Raw genomic sequence first — 24,692 nt, forward strand, 5'->3', positions numbered from 1 at the left:
TCGAATGCATCCAAGGACGAAAGATGCCGTTGCAAAAATTTTGACACGTGGTGTTGCCATGTGCTCCTTTCCGATACAATCGCTCTGAAGGGTACATCAACTTTATGCGTCTTCGCGGTGAAAAATATGTCCAGGTGCAATTTCTTGCACTGCCCAACCTGCTTGGCCAAGCGTTCGAGGCCGAGAGCGTTCAGAAGGGAGACGCCTTGCTCCTTGACCTTGGCCTCTTTCAGCGGAGACAACTCGAAGTTCTTCATGACCGCGGCCAGGGCTTTTTCTTGGAATTGGCTTTCAGAAAAGATGGTAAAACAGCCTTCCTTGTCAGACAACAGGACCCTTAGGTCCTTTGAACACATCCACTTCGCTATGGTGCCGACTGGATTGCGTTTGGCTGCTTTTGTCATGGTGCGCTCTAGGACTTCGACGCACTCTGTAATGCAACGGGGCCTATCATTTTCTTCCACCTTTTTGGCTATTGACCTTGATAGGGTGAGCTTTTCCGCCTTGTCTAGTGTGGGCTCAAAGGCATGCTTCGGGCCTAGCTTGAGTACGCTGCTGATGCTCTCGGGAATCTGTTGGTCAACAAAAGAGAAAACCTTGCCTTCTTGTAAGCCGCTCTTCTTATTCTTGGTCGGTAGTCGAGGACGAACATTGTTCCAGAGGAACTCGGTGATGACCTTTCGCATTTGGTCAAACATTGTCTAGAATGTAAAGTCATGAAAAAGAAAAAGAAAAAATGCACTGCATTATTCAATCAAACCCGTGTGCTATACACCCACAGTGATCAGACGACACGAGAAGTTGTCGAGGCTTTTCACATCGCAGGGGATCAACTGAAGTGCGTCAGCAAACCTTCTGTGTTCCTTTGCGATAGGGAGATGAATTATCTCGGGAGCACCTGACGAATGTTGCGTTTCATGGTTTTTAGTTTTTTGTGTGGTGTTTTTTCCCTTTGATTGTTTCTTCATATAAGAAGGTTTCATTGAATAAACCTTTTAGTTGCGAGTCAGCGCTTGTCCTGTTTCCCTTCTTTTCTTGTCCCTTGTAGTTCGCGCTGTTCAAATCATGAATATCTACCAACTCGCCCAAATGAACGTTTTGCTAAACCATATTTCTTATGCAACGGGCTCTTTTCACTGTCCTAACATTTCCTTCTACAACCCCGCGTTGCTCGCGCCGCTCATAGCCATTTGTGTATGCCAAGCAAGGAAGGCATCGTGGTATGCGAGACTCGGCTCAACACCCCCAGAACTCGTGGTCACCTTTGGGTTCCTTCAGCCGTCCTCAGGACACAGCCGAAGGTTGTGCCGCATCCTGGCCTCGGAGTCGTGGAGACAAGTCCGTCACTTCAAGGACTGTCTGATTGTTTCCTGCGGGCGCATCTACGGTAGTCAGCGCATGGGCCGTGCCTACCGTGGTTGGTGTGCCACATCTGATCGTCTCACCGAGTTCCTCTGGAACAATGTTCGTCCTCGGCTACCGACCAAGAATAAGAAGAGCGGCTTACAAGAAGGCAAGGTTTTCTCTTTTGTTGACCAACAGATTCCCGAGAGCATCAGCAGCGTACTCAAGCTAGGCCCGAAGCATGCCTTTGAGCCCACACTAGACAAGGCGGAAAAGCTCACCCTATCAAGGTCAATAGCCAAAAAGGTGGAAGAAAATGATAGGCCCCGTTGCATTACAGAGTGCGTCGAAGTCCTAGAGCGCACCATGACAAAAGCAGCCAAACGCAATCCAGTCGGCACCATAGCGAAGTGGATGTGTTCAAAGGACCTAAGGGTCCTGTTGTCTGACAAGGAAGGCTGTTTTACCATCTTTTCTGAAAGCCAATTCCAAGAAAAAGCCCTGGCCGCGGTCATGAAGAACTTCGAGTTGTCTCCGCTGAAAGAGGCCAAGGTCAAGGAGCAAGGCGTCTCCCTTCTGAACACTCTCGGCCTCGAACGCTTGGCCAAGCAGGTTGGGCAGTGCAAGAAATTGCACCTGGACATATTTTTCACCGCGAAGACGCATAAAGTTGATGTACCCTTCAGAGTGTTACGTCTCGCCTTCGACGCGCGGTATAGCCGGCGCGGATGCAACGGACGCCGCGGCTTCGTTCATCGCGGCCGCAACGCCTCCCGCCAAGCGCGTCCAGGCAGGTTTCAGTGCCACGTGTCGTCGTGCGTGCGTGTGTGTGTGTGTGCATGTTTTGCCCACGCTTGTCAAAGCGCGGCAGCCGGGGAGAGGAGCTCCCCAACTGGGAGGCGAGGAGGTCTGACCGGCGCCGGCCTGGCGGACGCGCCCGTCACGCCTGAACATGTTCATGCGTCGCCGTCTTGTGCGACTCATCCCAAGCCGCTCCTTCTTGCCCTCGACTCCGAGGGTATATAAAGAGAGCTGCCCCGGACGCCAACGAGAGACTTCGATTTCTTCCTGCGAGTAACGTGGTCGCCCTGACCGGCTGCTCTTTTGCGATGCCAGAATAAACAAGTTGTTCTGTTGCCAGTCGACTCTTCCTTTGCCGGGACCTTCGGATGTTTCCTGCTTTGCCCCAGGCCGCCAGGCCAACGCTACCCTTGGGGCTTGCAACCCAAATGCAACAACTGGTTGCCAGCGGTGAGATCCCGACAACGGAGGCCAGCAGCGAAGATATGCGTTCAACTGTATGCTGAGCAGCACAACGACCATCCGGGAGCAGTGCAACGAGCCCTGTGTGATGACTGGTTGCCTGCAGCGGAACGACTGCGCTGAATTCTTGGCTGTGAGGTTTGGTGAGTGCGGGACTTTCTTCTTCTGAGTTTTGCCAGGCTTTTGTTAGTGTCAGAAACAGAGCTGGTAATTGTGTTGTCGTTGCTGCCGGGTTAGTTTGCGGCAAGACAATAGTAGGCAGTAGAGAAAGCAGCATTCGGAGCAGCCATGGATTTGAAGTCGTTGCGCAAACCGAAATTGCTGGAGCTTGCAAGAGAGTTGGGTCTGGATGTCTCAGACAAACTCAGAAAACCAGAACTGCTAAGGGCTATTCTTGAGTTGGAGGCTGAGGATGACGAGCTGTCGGAATGCCTTGAGACCATTGAGGAGAGGGAGCAAAAAGAGAAAGACGAGCGCGAACGTAAAGAGCAAAAAGAGGAGCGCGAGCGTAAAGAGCAAAAAGAGAAAGACGAGCGCGAACGTAAAGATCAAAAAGATAAAGAGAAAGAAGAGCGCGCTTTGGAAATGAAGCGTCTCGAGGTAGAGATGGAACGCGCTCGTAATGGAAGTCAGGCACACGGTGCAGGAGAACGGGTATCGTTCAAAATGACTGACCTGATGCGGCCGTTTAAGCTTGGAGAGGACATTGGTTTGTTCCTGGTTAACTTTGAGCGAACGTGCGAGAAGCAGGGGTTCTCTCGGGAAACGTGGCCACAGCGCTTGCTCACTTTGTTACCCGCCGAGGCGGCCGACGTAGTCGCTCGCTTGAAGAGAGAGGAGGCGGAGGATTTCGACCAAGTGAAATCAAGTCTGCTAAAAAAGTACAGGCTGTCAGCGGAGGCGTTCCGTCGGAAGTTTCGGGAAAATGAAAAAGGCAGAAATGAGTCATATACAGAGTTTGCCTACAGGCTTATGTCAAACATGCAGGAGTGGCTCAAAGAAGAGAAAGCGTTTGGTGACCACGAGAAAATTCTGCAGTGTTTCGGGCTGGAACAGTTTTATAGTCGGTTACCTGAGAACGTGCGGTACTGGGTCTTGGATAGGCCAGACGTTAGTACAGTGGCTAAAGCCGCCGAGCTAGCCGAGGAGTTTGTGACGCGTCGGGCTCGCGGAGCTAAGGACGGTCAAAAGGGTGAATTTGGCTCCAAGTCTGAGAGGCCGAAGTTCACACCCATGAGAGCAAGGGGGAACACACGTAGTGCGGATGCGAGTGAAAGCAGTCCGACGGAACGTAAGGAGACGGCGGCAGCCGAAGCCGAACGCAGAAAGCGGTTCGAGGCGAGGCAAGCGCGCGTGTGTTATACGTGTCAGAAGCCGGGTCACTTTTCGGCGCAGTGTCCAGAAACAAAAACAAAAGTCGTGTTTTTGTCATTATGCAGCACTGACGAGAACATGAAGCTTCTCGAGCCCTACATGCGAGACTTCCTCGTGAACGGGAAAGAGTGCCGAGTGCTTCGTGATTCCGCAGCTACAATGGATGTAGTTCACCCCTCTTACGTAGAACCCGATATGTTCACGGGCGAGTGCGCATGGATCAAGCAAGCCGTGGAAGCTCACAGCGTGTGTCTGCCCATAGCAAAAGTGCTTATTGAAGGACCTTTCGGAGCAATTGAGACGGAGGCCGCAGTGTCATCTATGCTGCCCCCCCAGTACCCGTACCTATTTTCGAACAGGTCCGATCACCTCCTGCGCGAGAAGGGGCTTTTGTTTGGTGAGGCTAGCGTTCAGGCCTTAACCAGATCGAGAGTTCGGGAGCTCGCTGCAAAGGCGGTAGTTGCGGGGCCGACGTTGTCGAACAATGAGAAAGGGTCGGAGGCGCAGCAAGCTGATACTCAGAGCACGTCCGAACTGAATAAAATTGAGCCTGTAGCGCTGAAGGCACCAAGTACTGAAGAGGAAACGCCCGACACGGGAAAGTTAGAAGAGCTATCTGCAGATTTGCTCATCGCGCCTACGTCCGATGGACTTAATAGGTTGCTAAAAGTCAGCCGGTCGGCTTTGATAGCCGAGCAAAAAAAGGATGGCAGCCTAGAAAACATGCGCTGCAATGTCAAGGAAGGTATCGCCAAGAAAAATGTTCGTTTTGTGGAAAGAGGTGGGGTCTTGTACCGGAAGTATCTAGACCGCAGGGGAGTCGAATTCGATCAGCTGATCGTGCCTCAGTGCTACCGTCAGGATCTGTTGCGCTTGTCGCATGGCGGTTCGTGGTCCGGACACCTAGGAGTTAAGAAGACTAAGGACCGTCTCTTGCAAGAGTACTATTGGCCAGGGTGTTTTCGTGACGTAGAACACTTTGTGAGGACATGTGACACCTGTCAGCGGGTTGGCAAACCAGGGGACAAATCGAGGGCGCCGTTGAAGTTGGTACCCATCATTACGGAGCCTTTTAGACGGCTCGTTATTGATACAGTGGGACCTCTGCCGGTAACAGCCACGGGGTACAGACACATTTTGACTGTGATCTGCCCAGCGACAAAGTTCCCTGAAGCAGTGCCTCTTAAAGAACTCAGCTCAGTTGAGATAGTCAATGCACTACTGTCCATATTTGCGCGAGTTGGTTTTCCTGCGGAAATCCAGTCAGATCAGGGCACAGTGTTTACCAGCGCTTTGACGACAGCCTTTCTCGAAAGGTGTGGGGTAAAGCTGTTACACAGCTCAGTGTACCACCCACAGTCGAATTCCGTTGAGAAGCTCCACTCCGTCATGAAGCGCGTGTTGAGAGCATTGTGTTTTGAGCAACAAAGTGATTGGGAGCTGTGTCTGCCTGGGGTGATGTTTGCATTAAGGACCGCGCCGCATGCGGCTACGGGGTTTTCGCCAGCTGAGCTGGTGTACGGTCGCTCGCTGCGGTCTCCGCTTCGCATGCTTCGAGACTCGTGGGAAGGCAGGGGCGACGACCCAGTCGTGGTCGAGTACGTTGTTAGTCTCCTCGAACGCTTAAGAAGGGCACAGGAGTTGTCAGGTGAAGCAATGGCAAAGGCCCAGCTGAGGGCCAAGGTTTATTATGATCGGACAGCCAGGGCCCGTCGTTTTGAGGAGGGCGATGAGGTAATGGTATTGCGCACATCGCTAAAAAACAAACTCGACGTGCAGTGGGAGGGCCCAGCACGGATTGTTCAAAAACTGTCGGATGTTAACTACGTGGTGAGTCTGCCAGGAAAGCGGAAAGCACAGCAAGTTTACCACTGTAATCTGCTCAAACCCTATAGACAACGGGAAGCAGTGGTGTGTATGATGGTAAACGTTCCCGAAGAGCTTCCGGTCGAGCTTCCGGGACTAAGCTCAGTGACGAACAGGGAAGACACTGATCAGGTCATTAGTGACTTAATCATTAAAGCACCGCTGTCGCCTGAGCAGAAAACCGAACTACACCAACTCTTACAAGAGTTTCAAGGTCAGTTCTCTGAGAGGCCTGGTAGGACTTCTGTCCTTACTCATAATATAGAACTTACCTCCCCAGAGCCAGTACGATCCAAGGCGTACCGGGTGTCACCCCGCCAGCGCGATATTATGGAGGCTGAGGTAAAGAAAATGCTACAGCTCGGTGTTATTGAGGCGGGTGAGAGTGATTATACCTCCCCTTTGATTTTAGTTGAGGTACCGGGCAAGGAACCTCGTCCTTGCGTCGACTACCGCAGGCTTAATTCCATTACTAAGGATCAAATTTATCCGATCCCTAACATCGAGGAGCGCCTTGAGAAAGTTAGTAGCGCTCAGTTTATTTCCACCCTAGATCTTGTCAGGGGTTATTGGCAGGTTCCACTTACAGAAGAGGCTAGTAGGTATGCGGCGTTCATTTCACCAATGGGAACATTCCGTCCTAAAGTTTTGAGTTTTGGTTTGAAGAACGCGCCATACTGCTTTTCAAGCCTCATGGACAAAGTGTTGCGGGGACAGGAAGAATTCGCTTTACCGTATTTAGACGACGTAGCGATATTCTCCGCCTCCTGGTCTGAGCATATGGCACACTTGCGGGCAGTGCTAACCCGCCTGCGCGAAGCGGGCTTGACAGTCAAGGCTCCCAAGTGCCAATTAGCACAGGCCGAGGTTGTCTACCTCGGTCACGTGATTGGACAGGGTCGTCGCCGCCCCTCTGAAATAAAGGTGGCCGCTGTGCGAGACTTCCCGCAACCGCGCACGAAGACCGATATTCGGTCGTTCTTGGGTGTCGCCGGCTACTATCAGAGGTACATACCCAGGTACTCCGATATCGCGGCTCCCCTGACGGATGCTCTAAGAAAAACAGAGCCCCAAACAGTCGTCTGGAGCGAGACAAAGGAGAGAGCTTTTAGCGCCCTAAAGAGCGCCCTAACAAGCCAGCCTGTGCTACGATCGCCAGACTATACCAAAGGGTTCGTTGTTCAGTGCGATGCTAGTGAGCGAGGCATGGGCGTTGTACTGTGCCAAAGGGACAATGGAGAAGTGGAACACCCCGTCCTGTATGCTAGTCGTAAGCTGACCTGTCGTGAGCAGGCGTACAGCGCCACCGAGAAAGAGTGTGCGTGTCTCGTGTGGGCCGTTCAGAAATTGTCATGCTACCTAGCCGGCTCGAGGTTTATCATTGAGACGGATCACTGCCCTCTCCAATGGCTGCAGACCGTATCTCCCAAAAATGGCCGCCTCCTGCGCTGGAGCCTCGCTTTGCAACAATATTCCTTTGAGGTGCGTTACAAAAAGGGGAGTCTCAACGGTAACGCCGATGGCTTAAGTCGAAGCCCCTAACGTGGGAATCCGCCTCAAAGTTGTTGGTTACTGATGTTTTCTTCCTGAGGCAGGATTTTTAACATATTGCTTTTGTTTAGTGTTTCAAAGTGATTATGTGCTTTCTAGTGCAATTTTCCAATTTGTGGACGCGTTCTGAGTGCTGCTTGACTACTGTAAGGAACTAGGCAGTAGTATAAAAGGGGAAAGAGCCTGGCAGAGCTTAGTGACGGTTGTCTCGTGCTTGCTGACTGAGCGGTTGCGTTTCGGCGTAGTTCTAACGCTTGCTGGGAACGAGCACAAAAATGGCAACTCTCCCGAAGTGACTTTGCAGTGTCCTATGTGATCCTGAACCCGAGAACGAGGCCTTCTCTGTGCGCTGCGCTCAAGCAACGTCGAGGGACGATCGGTTTCGATTACGAGCATCATCGAGCGACATCCCTCTGGACAGCGGATGCAGTCCCCTGACCATCGGGATCTCCTTCTCCCGGCGGGGCGGTCTGTTACGTCTCGCCTTCGACGCGCGGTATAGCCGGCGCGGATGCAACGGACGCCGCGGCTTCGTTCATCGCGGCCGCAACGCCTCCCGCCAAGCGCGTCCAGGCAGGTTTCAGTGCCACGTGTCGTCGTGCGTGCGTGTGTGTGTGTGTGCATGTTTTGCCCACGCTTGTCAAAGCGCGGCAGCCGGGGAGAGGAGCTCCCCAACTGGGAGGCGAGGAGGTCTGACCGGCGCCGGCCTGGCGGACGCGCCCGTCACGCCTGAACATGTTCATGCGTCGCCGTCTTGTGCGACTCATCCCAAGCCGCTCCTTCTTGCCCTCGACTCCGAGGGTATATAAAGAGAGCTGCCCCGGACGCCAACGAGAGACTTCGATTTCTTCCTGCGAGTAACGTGGTCGCCCTGACCGGCTGCTCTTTTGCGATGCCAGAATAAACAAGTTGTTCTGTTGCCAGTCGACTCTTCCTTTGCCGGGACCTTCGGATGTTTCCTGCTTTGCCCCAGGCCAACGCTACCCTTGGGGCTTGCAACCCAAATGCAACAAGAGCGATTGTATCGGAAAGGAGCACATGGCAACACCACGTGTCAAAATTTTTGCAACGGCATCTTTCGTCCTTGAATGCATTCGACCCTCTCAAGATCCCCAACTCCGACGCCCTCGTTTCCTTCTTGAAGGAGAACAACCCGAGTGCCTGTGCAGCCTTCAGTATCGATGTCACAGACCTGTATTATAGCCTTCCACATGACTGCCTGTTAAAGCGTGTGAAAAGGTATATTACAGATGATAATGACGAAATGGCGTTCGTAACACGATGCGGGATGTCCGTGGAAAACTTCCTTGAATTGGTACGGTTTTATTTGCATTCCACTTTCATAGGATGGCAAGGCAAGCTATTTGCGCAGAAATCAGGAGTGTGCATCGGGTCCAGCGTCGCCCCTGTCTTAAGTGACATTTTTCTGTTGTACGTTGACAGGGATCTGGAAAAGAACCTGTCTGGCCTACATCTCAAGACTGTCAGATATGTCGATGACTATCTTATTTTTGTAGAACGTGGGCGTTTTCCGGCTCGAATGGTTGACATTCTAAAAGTGTTCAGGGAGTGTGGGTCGGGGTTACAGTTCACGTTTGAGGCACCAGTTAACGACGAACTGCAGTTTTTAGACGTGCGGCTGCATTTCGAGCAGAACCATGTTTGCTGGAAGTATAACCCGAGGTCGTCAAAGACACTTCTTAATTCTCACTCCGGTCATTCCAAATTGGTAAAAAATAGCATTATCAGTTCCTGCTTGCGAGGTGCTTTGACCAAGTCCTGTCATCACACCATTCAAGATAGCTTCCAGACCCAGTTGTCTAGGGTTAAGTTTGCTGGATATCAAGACCAGATGATAGCAGGGGCGTGTTCTCGTTTAATTCAGTCATTAAAGCGTCCGGCCACTCCGCTTACGACAGACGTCCAGCCTGAAAAGAAGAAATTTGCCGTTTTGCCATATGTTCACCGCGTCTCCCACGGACTAAAGAACGTAGCAAGTAGGTACAAAGTTGGCGTGTTCCTTACAGCCCCCGTCAAGCTCAAACAGATATGCCCTGCCATTGAAAGAAAGAAAGAGGCCAAGGAGAAAAAAGAAGGATGTGGCGTTGCGCACAGGGATAAGTTTGTGGCCTGTAAAACATGTGTCGTATACAGTGTACCCCTTTCCTGTGGAGCGCGTTACATTGGTCAGACAGGGCGTTGCCTTAACAAGCGCCTACAAGAGCACAGGAACAACTTAAACAATGGTGATGACCTTTCGCATTTGGTCAAACATTGTCTAGAATGTAAAGTCATGAAAAAGAAAAAGAAAAAATGCACTGCATTATTCAATCAAACCCGTGTGCTATACACCCACAGTGATCAGACGACACGAGAAGTTGTCGAGGCTTTTCACATCGCAGGGGATCAACTGAAGTGCGTCAGCAAACCTTCTGTGTTCCTTTGCGATAGGGAGATGAATTATCTCGGGAGCACCTGACGAATGTTGCGTTTCATGGTTTTTAGTTTTTTGTGTGGTGTTTTTTCCCTTTGATTGTTTCTTCATATAAGAAGGTTTCATTGAATAAACCTTTTAGTTGCGAGTCAGCGCTTGCCCTGTTTCCCTTCTTTTCTTGTCCCTTGTAGTTCGCGCTGTTCAAATCATGAATATCTACCAACTCGCCCAAATGAACGTTTTGCGTTGTTGAAATATTTAGTGCATTGGCAGGTTTTGCAGCGTGCGACCAGTTTCGACGAACAAGGTATTCTTTGTCAAGGTTTATTAAATGTTTGTTCAAGGTTTTGTTCGTAAAGGCTCGACAAGGCAAGGTATTGTTTTCCGCGCCAAACAAACTGAGCAAGATACCGGCTTCGTTGAAACGGAGGATAGATAGAGCCACATAAGGATATGGCATGAGTCACGGCACTGAATACGTGCAGTGCAAGGTCGGCGGGGTATACCAGATCCCGTTGTCGTGTGGCCATTTCTATGTGGGCCAAACAGGCAGCTGCCTAAACGAACGCCTGTGTCAGAACACGAAAATTCACTGGGAAGCACAGTGTCCCCTGCCGATAACCATCGGCTTCTTTACTGCGGTCGGAAGTAGCGCGCTCGAGGAATGTTCACTTGACTTTTTCAGCGATGGGAGACTCTGCTGTACAGCGACCGCTGTGAAGACCAACAAGGTCTGGCGCAGCGAGCTAAACGGGCGTCAGTGGCCAGCGAAGCCCTGGACTGACGGCAACCGACCACTGATTAAAAGTGGACGAGCTCGACAGAGAATACTCCTGGCGATACAACCAAGGAGAGAACATCTGCGAACATGCCCCACAACCGCAGAAAGAATCACTAGAGTGCAATAGTTTTTCCTCCTCCTCTGCCATAACCACCCCAACTTTCGCTTGTCATTTCTTTTGCAGAGGCTTAATGCAGAAATGCAAAACCAACCTACGTACCTTTGGAAAGTCAAATAGCCCTATAGTTAGCAAAAACAACTACTGCTTATCAAACGCCCGTATTATTCGGTCATTGGCCGTCATACATGAACATGATTTTAGCATTGTGAACTGTTTCCATTTCTCTCATTTACAGTGTCAGGAACATCGCACCTAGGCTGGATCCCCCTTCGCTCGCAGTCGCTTAGGGTCACCACATTCCTGCTGAATTATCCGCATTCTGGGTCACTCAGAGTACCTCGGAAGTCAGTGTCACTGAGCGCATGGCAGTGTAAGCCATAAATATACACAGGCAAAATGCCACAAAAGAGATCTTATTCGATACAAATCAATCTGGCCACAAAGTACTACTACTCTACAGGATGATCTGCTGTCTGTTCGGGGTGGAGAAAAATACCCAAAGAGCTCGTAACGCAAGCTTTGAGAAGGTAGCCATTCATTTTCGAAGTGGAAGCAGCAGCGAAACAAACTGAACGTAAAAGTGTGAAGAAACCACTTTTAATGACATTTGTATTCACTGCACAACTGTTCGTTGTGTGCCAAATATAGAAAATATGAAAATGAAAATATGAAAATATGAAATATGAAAATATGGAAATGTGAACACTATCATCAGGTATCTTTTATAGCTCAGCACAAAAATTGGAGGAGGCTGGCTGCCAACACGTATGAGGAAAACGAGCCAGCCGCGCACGAATGTCTGAACGAGACATTGATCTTCACTCTCTTGGGCTCTTTTGCTTCAGACACTTGTCTATCTTGTAATTTCTTCTCCAAGCGCTAGTTTGGTGAAGACAAGGAACCTTAGGTGACGCAGCAGTAACCACAAGACCGTACGATGTTCAACAATTTCTTAGCCAAATGGGTGGTGGGTTACGTGACCAACAGTACCTTCAACCATGCTGCAGGGAATCGGAGAAATACAACATGCACGTAGAACTCAGTTCAGCGTTGTCACGTGAAGAAGCACTAAGCAGGCAACAACAGGTCCTCTCCTGTACCAGCCATCGAGTAACATTATCGAACAGCACAAGTTCGTTGTTCTGATTGTACTGTTTTAGTACTTAAGAGCCAGACTCTGACTACGGTTGTGAAGTTCGAAACAAAGAAAAAATAAAACACTCAATGAATGACGCAAATTCGCTACGACACAGCATCGCACAGGTGCTAATCGAATAGTCCTTGCAGTCTTCCGGTGAAAGCAGCACATAACTTTGGTGCAACGGTATACAGTAGTCCTCAGTCACTACAACTGGCTGATATGGCTGCACTGCCTGCTTAAATCACGTTCACCCGTTCAAATATTTGACTAAAAGCGCCAAAAACAGTAATAGAACAGAACAAAAATATGTTTCTTTGAATTTAACATGCAAGCTAAAATGAGTCAGTCGGCGTACTAGGAAAGAAGCAAGGTCGTTCGTGTCGTATGAGCATAATCGTAGAGTTAGTCTCTCCCCTAAGTCCAGATAAATAAAACGCACATAGCGCATGACATAAGAGCAATCGTCACGTGTATAACTCGTGCACTTTTTTGAGTCCATTAATCTCCCATTTACGCAGCAGCAGGTCTAGCAAGGTGATGAGTGATAAGAAAAAGGCCTTCATCACATTAAACAGTCTAATAAAACGGGCCCAGCCTACTCTTTCTCATCAGAGCACACAGTTGTCAGAGACAAAATCACTTCTCTCGCCGCATTCGAATGTCGTGTCGAACTCGGGCATATTGTGCAGCGGCAGCATACAGTTGCCTCGCGGTGACAGCGGGTTGGGCCGCTGGTCGGAGTTACACCAAAGCAGGCAGAACCGCGTGAAGAAGACAACCTGCGCGCGCAGCCACAGGGTGCTGAATGCGTCCGAGTTGCCCGCAGCGCGTCTGAAACTCGTCGCCAGACTGTCGTAGGCAAGCCTTAGGCCGTGGGCCCCCAGAAACATGGCGCGGCGCTGCTCCTCGTCGTTGCCAGCCGTTTGACTGTGCAACCCCAGTCGCTGGTAGAGACGCTGCAGGCACTGACTGCTCTCATTGTACTTGCGTAACGCCGCCAGTGTCCACGAGGTGTCGTGGTGCTGCTGGCAATGAAGCAGAGTTGAAAATTTATTGAATGAATGCAATATTCAAGGACACTTGTATGAGTATCTATGACTGCTTCCGCGTTGTCCAAACGCCTTTGTATATAGTCAACATCTGCGCAGAACAACAGATCACTTCATGGGGAAAATATGGAAATGTGAACATTATCAGGTATCTTTTATAGCTCAGCACAAAAATTGGAGGAGAGAACCTCCTCAAGGGTAGGATGCGATAAGGTTGGAGGTTGTGAGGTTGTGGAGGTGGAGGTTGTGAGACCCAGATTGTCGTTTCCAAGAAACCTCTCACTACCAAACATTAACTGCCACCTGCCAAGGTGAACAGTTTGCTCACAATCCGATGGGCAGGTTGTGATGACCCCCTACGGCCCCCTTGCTGGATAGGGTGGCCACCCAGGCCGATTTTTCCCTCAAACAACGCCGGATTTTTCACAGAACGGCCGCCTTAACGCGTGAGCGTTAAAACGACACGATTACCCTGAACCTTTCATCATCATCATCAGCCTGACAACGCCCACTGCAGGACAAAGGCCTGTCACATGCCTCTCCATTTAACCCTGTCCTTTGCCAACTGCGGCCACCGTATTCCCCACAAGCTTCTTAATCTCATCCGGCCCCCTTTCTGCCGCCCCCTGCTACGCTTGTCTTCTCTTGGAATCCACTCCGTTACCCTTAAGGGCCAGCGGTTATCTTGCCTTCGAATTACATGTCCTGCCCAAGCCCATTTCTTCCTCTTAATTTTGACTAGGATGACATTATTCCTCTTTTTTTCCTCACTCACTCTGTCCCTGTCCCCTTCATGTCTCTTAACGTTAAGCCTATCATTTCCCTTTCCATAGCTCGCTGCGTTGTCCTTATTTTAAGCTGAACCCTTTTCGTTAGCCTCCACGTTTCTGCCCCGTAGGAGAGAACCGGCAAGATACAGCGGTTGTACCCTTTTCTCTTGAGGGTTATTGGTAAACTGCCATTTATGATCTGAGAGAATCTGACATAGGCGCTCCACCCCATTCTTATTCTTATGCGGGCACTGTCGCTCCGCCTGGGTACTGCACGTTGCCTATTGATCAGATTGGAAGGTGTATAATTTTTTCGTGTATCACTCGAGTAACAATTCCGTGCCGCAATGAGCAATGCATACAACCTTGCCTGGCACCTTCCGCGGCTGGTCCGAGCCAGCGGCGGTCGCCGGCACGATGAATTCCAAGATAGTCGCGGCCAACAGCGCCCCCACGGTGCCGTAGTTGAAGGGAACCGGCACGCCGGCCGAGTAGAGCAGCGGCGGCCGCTGGAAAAGCGTCGGCACGAGCACTGAACCCAGCGAGGCCGAGTGCACCAGCTGAGAACGCTGCTCGAGCTGCAGCAGCAGAAGCTGCACCCGCGTCGGGGGATGCCGCAGCCGCAGCGAGTGCTCGTGCAGCATGACCCGCACGAAGAGGCGCACGAAGTCGCCGCCGGACTCCTCCAGGAACCGGGCCAGTGACGAGTAGTCTGGCTCGGCTTGGGTGACCGCCTATAGGGATAACAATAGTTTGCTGAGGAAATGTACGAATGAGACGGAAATTTTTTTTCACTTCCACCTGTTCGGATATAATAAGGATAATGTTCAAGGCCAAAACTTGCACCTGCTCGGATATAATAAGGATAATGTTCAAGGCCAAAAATACGAGACACGAGCGGCGATTTGTGCAGCAGTGTGTGGCTGTCTTTACAAGGCTGGGTTGGAATTCTGCCGAATTCGGCATTTTCAAGCTTCTCGGTCACTGGCGAAATTGTGCGCTCAGATGTGGAAACTGCCTGGATAAATTAACTAAAGTCAAAAATTATTTGGGAGGTTTCGATTTCCGCAATTGATAGAATCAGTAAAAACATTTCGCTCTTTACTATACTGCCCTATACAAATTGCGCTTGACTATGACATTTGTAAGAAATGGTCTTAGGAATGACAGGGGGTAAGAGCTTTTAAGTGAAGTCTGAATAATTATTTGAAAAGTTTCTATCTCCGCAACTGATAGAATTATTAAAAATTTGTCGCTCTTTACTTTACTGCCCTGTACAAATTGCGCTTGACTGTATGACATTTGTAAGAAATGGTCTTAGGAATGACAGGGGGTAAGAGCTGCGAGAATTGGAGGTATGCTATGATTAGCAATCAAACGAGACAGCACATCAGCCCACTGAATGAGTTCTGTAAAAAGCTATGTCCATTTTTTTTTCAGAGGACTGCAAAGCGGGCATTATGCAGGATTTTTTTTTCTTTCAGGTCCTACTTGAAAAATTGACACAAAAATTACTTCACGTGATGAAGTATGAAGAAGGAAGAAGAGCGGGTACAATCCTCCCACGTGGGTATGTGCCATGTTTTAAGAGAAAGAAGAAAAAGAATGTGCATCCACGAATGTGATGTTAAAAATAACTCACCTCAGTGCCAAGAAAGAATGTTTGAAATAAAAAAAAACTGCGTTCATCATTTATAATTGTGGCAGTGGACTAGTCGCACATACCACTGTGTAAACCTTAGTCACATCTCATTTTTGTATCCAGCGTTCAGGGACTCCGGAACTTTTTTTCTTGTGTGTGTGCGCGTGGGGGGAGGGGGGGGGGGGGGGGGCTGGTCTTAGATTTTTGTAGTTTTTTTGTTTATTTATTCCATGTTTCATTTATATGTTTATTCACTTTTGTTTACTTTTTGCTTATATTTTCATACTTCGCTGTTGAATAGTATATTTGTAATACATATAAAGCGAATTTAAATGGGAAACTATATACATATAAAGATGTACACATGACGAATGAGGAGTGATCGACTGCATTAAAAAAGTTTTTCCATACTCTTTAAATGCTAGTAATCATGGCCATGAACACAGCTCCGTCAAAAATTTTTGTTAGGACATGATTGGTTTAGGTTACTAAAATTAAACGTTTTAAGGTCGGCTATGAAGCCAAAGAGCTCAGCCCACTGTGCTTTGCATTTATAACGTGCTAAAATGGAAGCCTTTGTCAGGGATCTATCTGATCCGAGTGCAAGAAGTTGGGGATTTGGGGAGGGGGGGAGGGGGGGGGGGGGGGGCGTTGCCCCTTCTGGAGATATCGCGCCAGTGCACGTCGTATTCGCAGAAATTCCGAAAAAACGTCCTGGAGGAAATATGTATCTAAAATATCCACGTAGGAGCTGGCGGCAACCACCCCCCTTGCCTCCCCCCTCCCCCCTCCATTTTCCGGAGTCTCTGCCAGCGTTCCAGTGCGTTCATTTTTGTACTTAAGGTTTCTATTTTAGTCCGAAACCGCTATTCCATAGCGTAATAAAATATTGCCGCGACTAGGTATGGAACCTGCGGCGGTGCGAACCGATCCGCTTGGCTGGACACTGCACGAGAGCACTATGCTGTCGCCGTTAAACTGCCGCACTCTCGCGCTGTGCATTGCACGTCGTCGTCTTCATCAACTTTGATCGGTGCGCAGAAAGCACTATTAGCCTCCTAACCCCAAAATTCCGCAGTGAATGTGAAGCAATATCCCACCGGAGCTCCTTGCTTAAATTTTCAATGATGATTTCGTCCTTGGCCTCGGTTAGCGTTGATGTCACTGAAGACAGTCACTGGATAAGTTTTCTTATCCAGTGACTATGTACATAGTCTCTCTACATAGAGCCTACATAGAGTCTGCATTATCCAGTGACCCTATGGAGAGTCACTGGATAATGCAGACTCTGATGATTTTGACGACAGTAAAAACGCATAACTGGTTACCTTGGTCAGTGAGCCGCTTAACTGCGCTTTTAGGCACGTGGCGGTGGTGTCTATTCAAAAAACGTGCTTTCACACAATATTCGTGGTTAGCAATTCTAAACCACCGGCCAATTTTTTTTATATTTATACTACTCTATTAAGCCCACATTTTCACATTATCATGCATCATACAGTACTTCCTGCACTTAGGAAGAGCTCGCAGCCCTTTTGCAGAACAGAACAAAAAGCAGGAAAGAAGTGATTCTGTGAAGTTTTGACTGGATGTGTAAGAAAAGCACAGCTCTTAAGATAATGACTGAAGTCATTAGCTAATGGATTTCTCTCGTATCACAATGCCCGTGCGGGTATAGAAATTCCAGGTATTTTACGATCTAGCATCGCGAAAAGCTACCTCCTTGTATTTTTGGTAGCATTGTGACGAGTATATCGTATGCGACAAGTGGGTTTTAAACTGCCTAAAACACCAATTTTTCGTACATTTTAGGAAGGCCGCCCAATCCCCAACCACTTTGCAATCGTGTGAAAGGAGATATTAAGTTTTTATAATGGGACCATGATTGTGCTTAAACAGCACAAGTGAAATACATGTTGTGAGCCGCCACGATGGCTTAGTGGTTACGGCGCTAGGCTGCTGACCCGAAAGACGCAGGTTCGATCCCGGCCGCATCTGTCGCATTTCGAAGGAGGCGAAAAGCTAGAGACCCGTCCGTGCACTGTGATATGTCAGCGGACGTTAAAGAACCCCAGGTGGTCGAAATTTCCGCAGCCCTTCACTACGGCGTCCCTCATAGCCCGAGTCGTTTTGGGACGTTAAACCCACATAAACCATAAATGTTTTTTTGTGAAAATCCTAATCACGAAAAAGGTGCATTACCCCAATTTAAAATAGTAGTTAACAATAGAAACGAATCACACTTAATTACCACCTTAAGGACGCTTTCTTTCCGACTGCAGTTTCAGATATACATTCATTTCAAAGTCGAACAATCCTCACCTCTTTCTCAGTATCCACTCTTTGTCGCGTGGGCTGTCATATCCATCTTTGTAAATCCCGCGGTATGCTGGTGCTTCGAGACAGCAGCTGCGTATATGCTTTAAAATAATTCTAAATTATTACTTCTCTAAACCCTGTCACGAACCGAGAGAGAAAAAAGCCACCGCACTTTACTGCATGATGTGACCGGAAAGTTGAAGACAGTTGCAGTCGGTCACTTTTCTTGAAATTTATGCTATTTTCTGGAGGTCAGCGTCTTATTGAAAGGCAGAAAAAGTTCAAATAATCAACTCATGGAGGCCACAGTGCACTTACTTCAGTGTTCTCGGCGATGAATATAAGCGTCGCCCTGTCTACCTTTCCCACAGCGTCGTTCCGGGTCTGCTCCGGCAGCCACCTAATAATGGCGGCGTGTTTGGATGTCTCCTTTAGTTCGTGGAACATCGCGTAGAGGACGTGCGCGCTCTGTTCCAAGTCCAACAGTCGCTCCACAAGGCGTGGCCACACGTGCCCAAAGCCTCTCCTCAACAGGCCCAGACAGAACTGGGCCGTCTTGGAAGAATGCGCCTCGGCTCGTTCCCTGGACAGCTCCAAGGAAAGCAGTTCAGCGTCCAGGTGCGACGCCAGGTACAACGCAGCCTCGCTCACATTACTTTGGTTGTATATCTTGCTGAAGGCGCTCCGGACATTATCTACACCGGACGCGAAGGACGTGTCCGAAGCACGCATGGTTGCTTCACCGAAGCCAACAGCTAGGTTCAAGGCGACCATCCAGTCGCTAGCGCTCACTTCCGGCACAAGATTCTCGAGGAGCGCGCGCAGCGGTCGACTTTCGTCTTCCACCGCACCGTCGTCGCCCAAGTCCAGGTCGTCCGCAATGAGCTTGTCGAGACTTAGGATCAACGCACGCTCGTCGGCGTCTTCCACTACGCGTCGCAGGTCGCTCTCGAGCTCGGCTCGGTTCCCCGACGTGGCTAGCTTGCCGAGCAACGACTTTTCGGAAGACAGACGCAGCACTGTCTTGCCGTTATCGGTGACCAGGTCGAGAGCGAAGACCGTGTGGAATCCCGCCAGTAGCGACGTGCGCGCGATCAGCCCCACGAGCTCGCGGTAAGTGCGAGCGCCGCGAATCAGCGTCCAGTTGAGGCGTTCGCGTGCTGACGTCAGCGTTGCCATGAAAGCCCCGGCCATTGTCTTCTCCGAGACGTAGCTGTAGCACCTCTGGTAGAGCGCGCGCAACACCCGCGTGCTTTCCACGTCGGCGGACGCTGCAGAAACAGGAACCAGGCATAAGTCACACTCGCCGCGGTGGCTCAGTGGCCTGGCGCCCGGCTACTGAGCCGGAGCACCTGGGTTCGAACCCGGCCGCGGCGGCCGCGTTTCGATGGAGGCGAAACGCAAAAAGCGCCCGTGTGCTGTGCGATGTCAGTGCACGAAGATCCCCAGGTGGTCGAAATTATTCCGGAGCCCTCCACTACGGCACCTCTTTCTTCCTCTCTTCTTTCACTCCCACCTTCCTCCCTTCCCTTATGGCGCGGTTCGGTGTCCACATAGACGCGCGACAGTTACTTCGTCATTTCATTTCCTCTAAAACCGATTTTCAAAAAACAATTTTCGTAATTCACATCACGCGCTAGTACTTTTACACTGTGGTGTTTGAAGCTCGATGCTTAGAGGCTTTAAGGCAGACTCTTAGCATTTTCCTGGTGGATATCCGCTCTTCCATGAATTCTTCGTAAACATTTCGAGAAACGAGTTTCGCCTGGAAGTAGCTTTATCTTGTGAACACGTTACGCTGCGACTACCGCAAGAACAGAACAAGAGAAAATGCGTTCGCATGATTACTCCGTCCTTCCATCATTAAGGCTACGCACTGTATTCTCGGCGTATTCTCGGCGTATTCTCGGTGGGAAATGCTTGTAAGGCCGACCCTCCCGTTTCCTAAGTGCGTTAAACTCCCGGAGATTTTATAGATATAGAATCTAAAGCATTTATATGAAATACCAGAGACGCACGAAGTTTCTTTAGTTATACGGCAAATTGGGACTCGACCTTTGCCGTTCAGGTACAGAGAGTTCAGAATAACTTCCCCATAGTTTAATAATGGTTTACGACACGATGATACACGGTGGCTGAGGGAAGAAATAACAGAGCATTGGTAAAAAGACTATATACGGTGAAGCTTCTCCTCTGCTATTCTTATTTTATTACCTTACATGCATGGAAAGGCTTTCCAAGTGTCGCTTGTGCACATAGCACCACTTAAGTGTTTTCTGGCGAGCTAGTTGGTCCTTCTTCATAATTAAACTTCACGAAAAAACAGGGACAGAGACAAGAAACACGTACACACACAGCATGTGTACGTGTTTGTCTCTGTCCCCGTTCTTTTGCGCAGTTGAATCATGAACCACATAAAGGCTAGAAGTATCGTTCTTTCTACAGTGGAAGCAATATATGTCTCCTTCCTATTATTTTTCTCGACGTAGTTTTCTCGACTGGACGTAAGTTTGTAAAAAATTCGCGACATTTCACGTGATATCAAAAGATAATAGATCTTATTGCCTCCAAGAATATGTCCGAAACAGTGCAAAACAAATCAATGATAAACGGGGAAGTAAATGTTTTAGGCTATGCATATAGACAAGCGGAAAACCTGCTGAGTTCGCGCAGTTCATTCCGACTTGTATTGCTGGCACTACCAATATTGATTCCCTTTAAATGAAAACCAGGCTAGTTGAATTCTCCTACCTCGTGATTGAAACAATCAACGTACTTAGCACTACCATCATTCAAACCTCGCTCCGGAACGTCTCTATAAAACTATATAAACCATGACTGCAGTACCATTGGGAACAATGTAGCAACCGTAATAGGAGAGTAATCGCTATTTAGCCCCACACAAGCGCCGCTATACAGTTATAAAAGAAAGTTTTACAGCTGTCACAGATGAACTTTGTAGCTGATAGTCTATTCGTATCGGTTAAAATAAGAGCGGGTTTCGGGCTCACAGCATAGCCTCCTACGAACAAAAAAGTTATTAATGCGACAGAGCATTCCACGCTGTGTTTTATACCCGACACTAAGGACTGGAAGCTGCCACGAACCCATATCACTGCCCTTTCGGCGTGTGAAGTACACCCTTCGCGCTGAAAAGGCAAAAAAAAAATGGCCGGAGACCACTGACTTCGTCGAACACATTTTAACAATCTAACGCTTACATCCTTGACGGCTGTTGCCTGTTTAGAAACAATATAAACAGAGCGTGGCTACAATGCTCACCCTTGGCGTTCAGCTTGTATCTTTCAGCCTGGAACTCCTGGGAAAAGAGACGCATACTGATCGTGGAGATGGAGGCAGCCATGTTGTCACTGAGGAAGCTGCTGGGGCCGTCTTCTTCAGTGCCGCGGTCCAGCCACGAGTCGCACACGTAGCCGTAGAAATCGCTGCACGTGTCCTTGCTGGTGTTGATCAGCCGGGCCAAGTATTCGCGGGCTTCGATGCATTCGGCCGTGTTACAAAACACGTATTGCATGGGAGGCTTTGGAGAGAGGAGCAGCAGCAGGGCCACCACGGCCAGCGCGAAGAGAACTGCCAGCACCGCAACCACGGCCGCGTACAGGTAGCGCTCATGCTTGCTGTTCGTCTCGGTCACGAAACTCACGTTCAGGGCTGCAGTTGCAAGCGTGGTTAGCCTTCTTGCCGAGTGCCGCGGGACAATGGTGGGCTTCTGGGGCAGTGTGATTGTGAAAACTAAATCCTCGAAGGGGCTGCAGGTTTTTTGTGAAAACTTATAGGCACCAACAAGCGTGACAACTAGTTATGACGGTCATTTGTCTTCTTCGACGTTCCTTGCATCTAAGCGCCAATCGATGTTCTTAAAAAAAAAACCCTTAATGTTCTACTTAATACTCCACTCTCACGTGACACGCAATACGACTCCACAAATTTTTGCGCCTAGGGATAATTTACTGCAGCAGAATTTCAGCCGCACTTGTCGCGCATAGAAATTGCAACATTTCTCATCAGCTCTGTTTTAAGAGCGCCAGACATAGAGACGTAAATGTGGTGTGTGTTAAGACATACGCTAGAGTAATTTGTACGCTCCCTGTTAGATACTGTTTCTTTTGAAAATATTTTTGCCTTTATAGTGTTGATGAAAGCTTGTCTCGCTTAACTCATGAATTTCCCTCAGAAACTAATGAGGCTCACTAGCCAAGGTCTAATTGGCTAGGCACAGTGATGAGAATGGCACAGTGGATCCCAGTGGCGCCAGGTTTCGCAATACGGCATCAGAAGCAAAGACCACAATCACTGTTTCACGTACTTTCTCTCTGTATCTATACTAGTTAGGCACATTCTCAATGGCCTGCAGGTTAGCAGGCAGTAATGACGTCTGCAAGCTCTATATTACATTGACGTACCACTCCTGCTAACACAGCACAGCAAACATCCTTAATGAAGCCTACCTTACTTAGCTGTTCCAGTCGTTAAGCACTAGCAAAGCAGTCTTGTTCACTCACGGTAGAAGGACCAGTGAGACGACGAGAGCGCGTGACCCTTCTTCATGGCGGCTTCCCGGGATGACGCAGGCGTGAAGCTTTCCTCGGCCGAAAACCTGTTGTCGACATCCGCGTCTCGGTTCTTGGTAGATGAGGCGGCCTTCGACTTCCTGCGCTCCCGGCGGCTGGCTTGCTTCGAACGAGGTGGCTGCACTGCAGGCTGAGGTGCCCCGGGCGGATGACGGGAAACCGCGACTGGTGCGCCCAGAGCGGCTGCGCCAGCGACGTCCGCTCTCGCCGCTGCCTCGGAGGCCGCGACTGCCGGCGCAGGGGGCTGGTCTTGCAGACTTTCGGTGCCGCCACTAGCTTTTACACCAACAGGGCGCGATGGTCTTGCTGCCCTGTGCGTCGCGCCCAGGATGGCATCCGAGTCGGACGGTTTAGACCTGCCAAACAGTTGACTTGTCCTCAAGAAAAGAATCAACCGATTTCCTCACATATGGGCTACTACCCCTTATATTATGCGTGCAATAATTTTCAAGGCGGTATGAAATGGTTTGCACTTCAATGGTGTGCGATGGTAATTATATGTGCGCTACAGCTGTGCCTTACACCTGAAGCTGGCGCACGCTGATCTACTCCTATATACTCTTTTAAGCCTATTCTTTTTCTCGGCGCATGAACGGTGGCGTGTGGATTAAATAAAGTATGCATCAAGAATTTTCGCTAGTGCCTACCTTTATTAGCTGTAGCGGCAGCATAAAACGTTATCGCTAGCTTGATCGCTAACTGCCGACCAGCTCCCTGCGGGATTGGCTTGGTGGGCAGTATTAGTAAATGTCAGATGTCACTCAAAGGTGGTAGCGTGAATACCCTAGAAAGCGCAAAATATTCCTGGCGTGAATAGATGGCTTGAAAGCGGAAACTCGCTCGGAACAAAGTATTGGGAAGTAAATGCTATACGATAATTGAAGAGACAGCGACCTTTTTTTTTTTTTGAGGCTATATCAGGTTTACTCACAGCGAGGCAATATGGAAGCAAGCATGATGACCAAAGAGAAAGTATATGCGTAGTATGCAGCAGCAGTGTAAAAACATTAAAGATGTTATGCTACGCAGAGATATCAAATATCTGCTTTCCAGAAGCTCTGGGTTTTAGGGACAGTGAATGCAATTTAAAAAAAAAATCGACTTTAAAGGCTACCAAGAGAAGAAATTAGCACTGGTGGGGTAAAAGCATAATTAAAAAATTGCTCGCAGAGTCACAGAAATCAAAATAATATAGTTTAATGAGCAAAAAATCGGTAAAGAAATGAAGAAATTAGTGCGAAAGAAATATATCAGCTACTTTAATTTATTAGAGAATGTAGCGAGACAAACAAGACAGCATTTTCACCGGCTGCGCCACTCATTCTTTAGAAATAACTGACTGAGACTATTTTGTATTGCAGTATATAAGCAGACGGTTTATACTAGGAAGACACCACTGTGTGTGGCGTGTCCAACGCGGACAATCTATCTCGTGCAGTGCATTACACATCGCTGCCCTCCAACGAAGCGGAGCGTGACGCGACTGCGAGGAGGCAGCGCGAAGGTGCGCGCGGGCGCGTGCCGCCGCAGACACACCTGCAGTAGCCACCCTACCTCCGCTCATAAAAGCGGTGATGCATGACGATGCACACGGCGCGCATCATTCTGGCGCCACCTATGAGCGAGCGACGGTACTTGGGTTCACTCGGTTGCACCGGCGACGCGACGCGGCTCAACCCACGAACGGGCACTTAAAAGAGCCGCGCTCTACAACAGCGCCCACCTGGCGGCATCGAGGCTTGGCCTGGACTTGTTCAGAGCAGCAGCAGCTTTGCCATCATGCGCGCGTAGCGCCAGTGAAGGCAGGAGAGCCTCCGTGCCTGAAGAGCGCGACTTGGTGCCGCCTCCGGGCGGCGACTTGCTCTGTCCGGAGGGCTGAGAGGGCGCAGCACCAGAAACGATTGCACTGCAAGCCCCGGGTAGCGGTGAAAGCGCCGGTGATACGGTACAACGGCCTCCACTGGTGGGGCTCCCTGTGGGCGCCACGCTGGAACCGGGGCTCACGGTGGGCTGCTTGCTGCTCTTGGGCCGCGAGGACTTCCTGCGCTTCTGTCTCGATTCCTTGGGCGGCCCGGGTTGGTGCGTGCCCTGAGGGTGCGTGCCAGGGTCCATTGGCAACCCGGTTTCTTTCGCCGAGGGTCTGCCCTGAAACAGGATCGAAGAATGGGAAAGTGCGCAGAAAGCGGAACGCTGAGAAAAGCAACCGTCCGAACGCAGCGTGAGCTTCTTCTGCGTGTGCTCGTGCGCCCGCGCTACGGGGCTTCGTGCCACTTCTTCTTCAGCATTTTTCATCGCGCAGGTAAATTGACAGTGGCTATTGTGCCATTCGTCCCAAATACTGTCTACTTGACTATAGCACACTTTCAACGATTCCAACGTTTCCGCTACTTGAGCCATGATCCTCTCCTTATTGCAACGAATTTTCAACCCCTGGCATTTGCTTTA

The 24,692-nt window shown here is 49.6% G+C and overlaps 2 protein-coding genes across 2 annotated transcripts; both read right to left on the reverse strand.

Moving 5' to 3' along the window:
- Positions 1 to 11,354: 11,354 nt before the first annotated feature.
- LOC144129910 (uncharacterized) lies at positions 11,355 to 14,660 on the reverse strand. The gene is made up of 3 exons (XM_077663969.1): positions 14,628 to 14,660; positions 14,060 to 14,428; positions 11,355 to 12,897 (listed from the first exon to the last, which is right to left on the reverse strand). Exons 1-3 carry the CDS (start codon positions 14,658 to 14,660, stop codon positions 12,484 to 12,486), a joined length of 816 nt encoding a protein of 271 aa, XP_077520095.1. The 3' UTR covers positions 11,355 to 12,483.
- A 3,183-nt stretch (positions 14,661 to 17,843) lies between these two features.
- On the reverse strand, positions 17,844 to 24,460 carry LOC144130441 (uncharacterized). Its single transcript, XM_077664359.1, has 4 exons — positions 23,971 to 24,460; positions 22,179 to 22,603; positions 20,938 to 21,327; positions 17,844 to 18,926 (listed from the first exon to the last, which is right to left on the reverse strand). The coding sequence occupies exons 1-4, from the start codon at positions 24,357 to 24,359 to the stop codon at positions 17,950 to 17,952; spliced, it is 2,181 nt and encodes a 726-aa protein (XP_077520485.1). The 5' UTR covers positions 24,360 to 24,460; the 3' UTR covers positions 17,844 to 17,949.
- Between the last annotated feature and the right edge of the window lie 232 nt (positions 24,461 to 24,692).

This window comes from Amblyomma americanum, chromosome 4, assembly GCF_052857255.1.
Source record: "Amblyomma americanum isolate KBUSLIRL-KWMA chromosome 4, ASM5285725v1, whole genome shotgun sequence".
Taxonomy (NCBI): Eukaryota; Metazoa; Arthropoda; class Arachnida; order Ixodida; family Ixodidae; genus Amblyomma; species Amblyomma americanum.

Coding starts and splice junctions, on each gene's coding strand:
- LOC144129910 (XM_077663969.1), bottom strand. CDS start 14,660: ATGCCGAATTCGGCAGAATTCCAACCCAGCCTT. Junction 14,429..14,627: donor CAGAATTCCAACCCAGCCTT/GTAAAGACAGCC, acceptor TTATCCCTATAG/GCGGTCACCCAAGCCGAGCC. Junction 12,898..14,059: donor CGCGGAAGGTGCCAGGCAAG/GTTGTATGCATT, acceptor CATTGCCAGCAG/CACCACGACACCTCGTGGAC.
- LOC144130441 (XM_077664359.1), bottom strand. CDS start 24,359: ATGGACCCTGGCACGCACCCTCAGGGCACGCACCAACCCGGGCCGCCC. Junction 22,604..23,970: donor CCAAGCCTCGATGCCGCCAG/GTGGGCGCTGTT, acceptor ACTGTTTGGCAG/GTCTAAACCGTCCGACTCGG. Junction 18,927..20,937: donor ATACAAGCTGAACGCCAAGG/GTGAGCATTGTA, acceptor CTGTTTCTGCAG/CGTCCGCCGACGTGGAAAGC.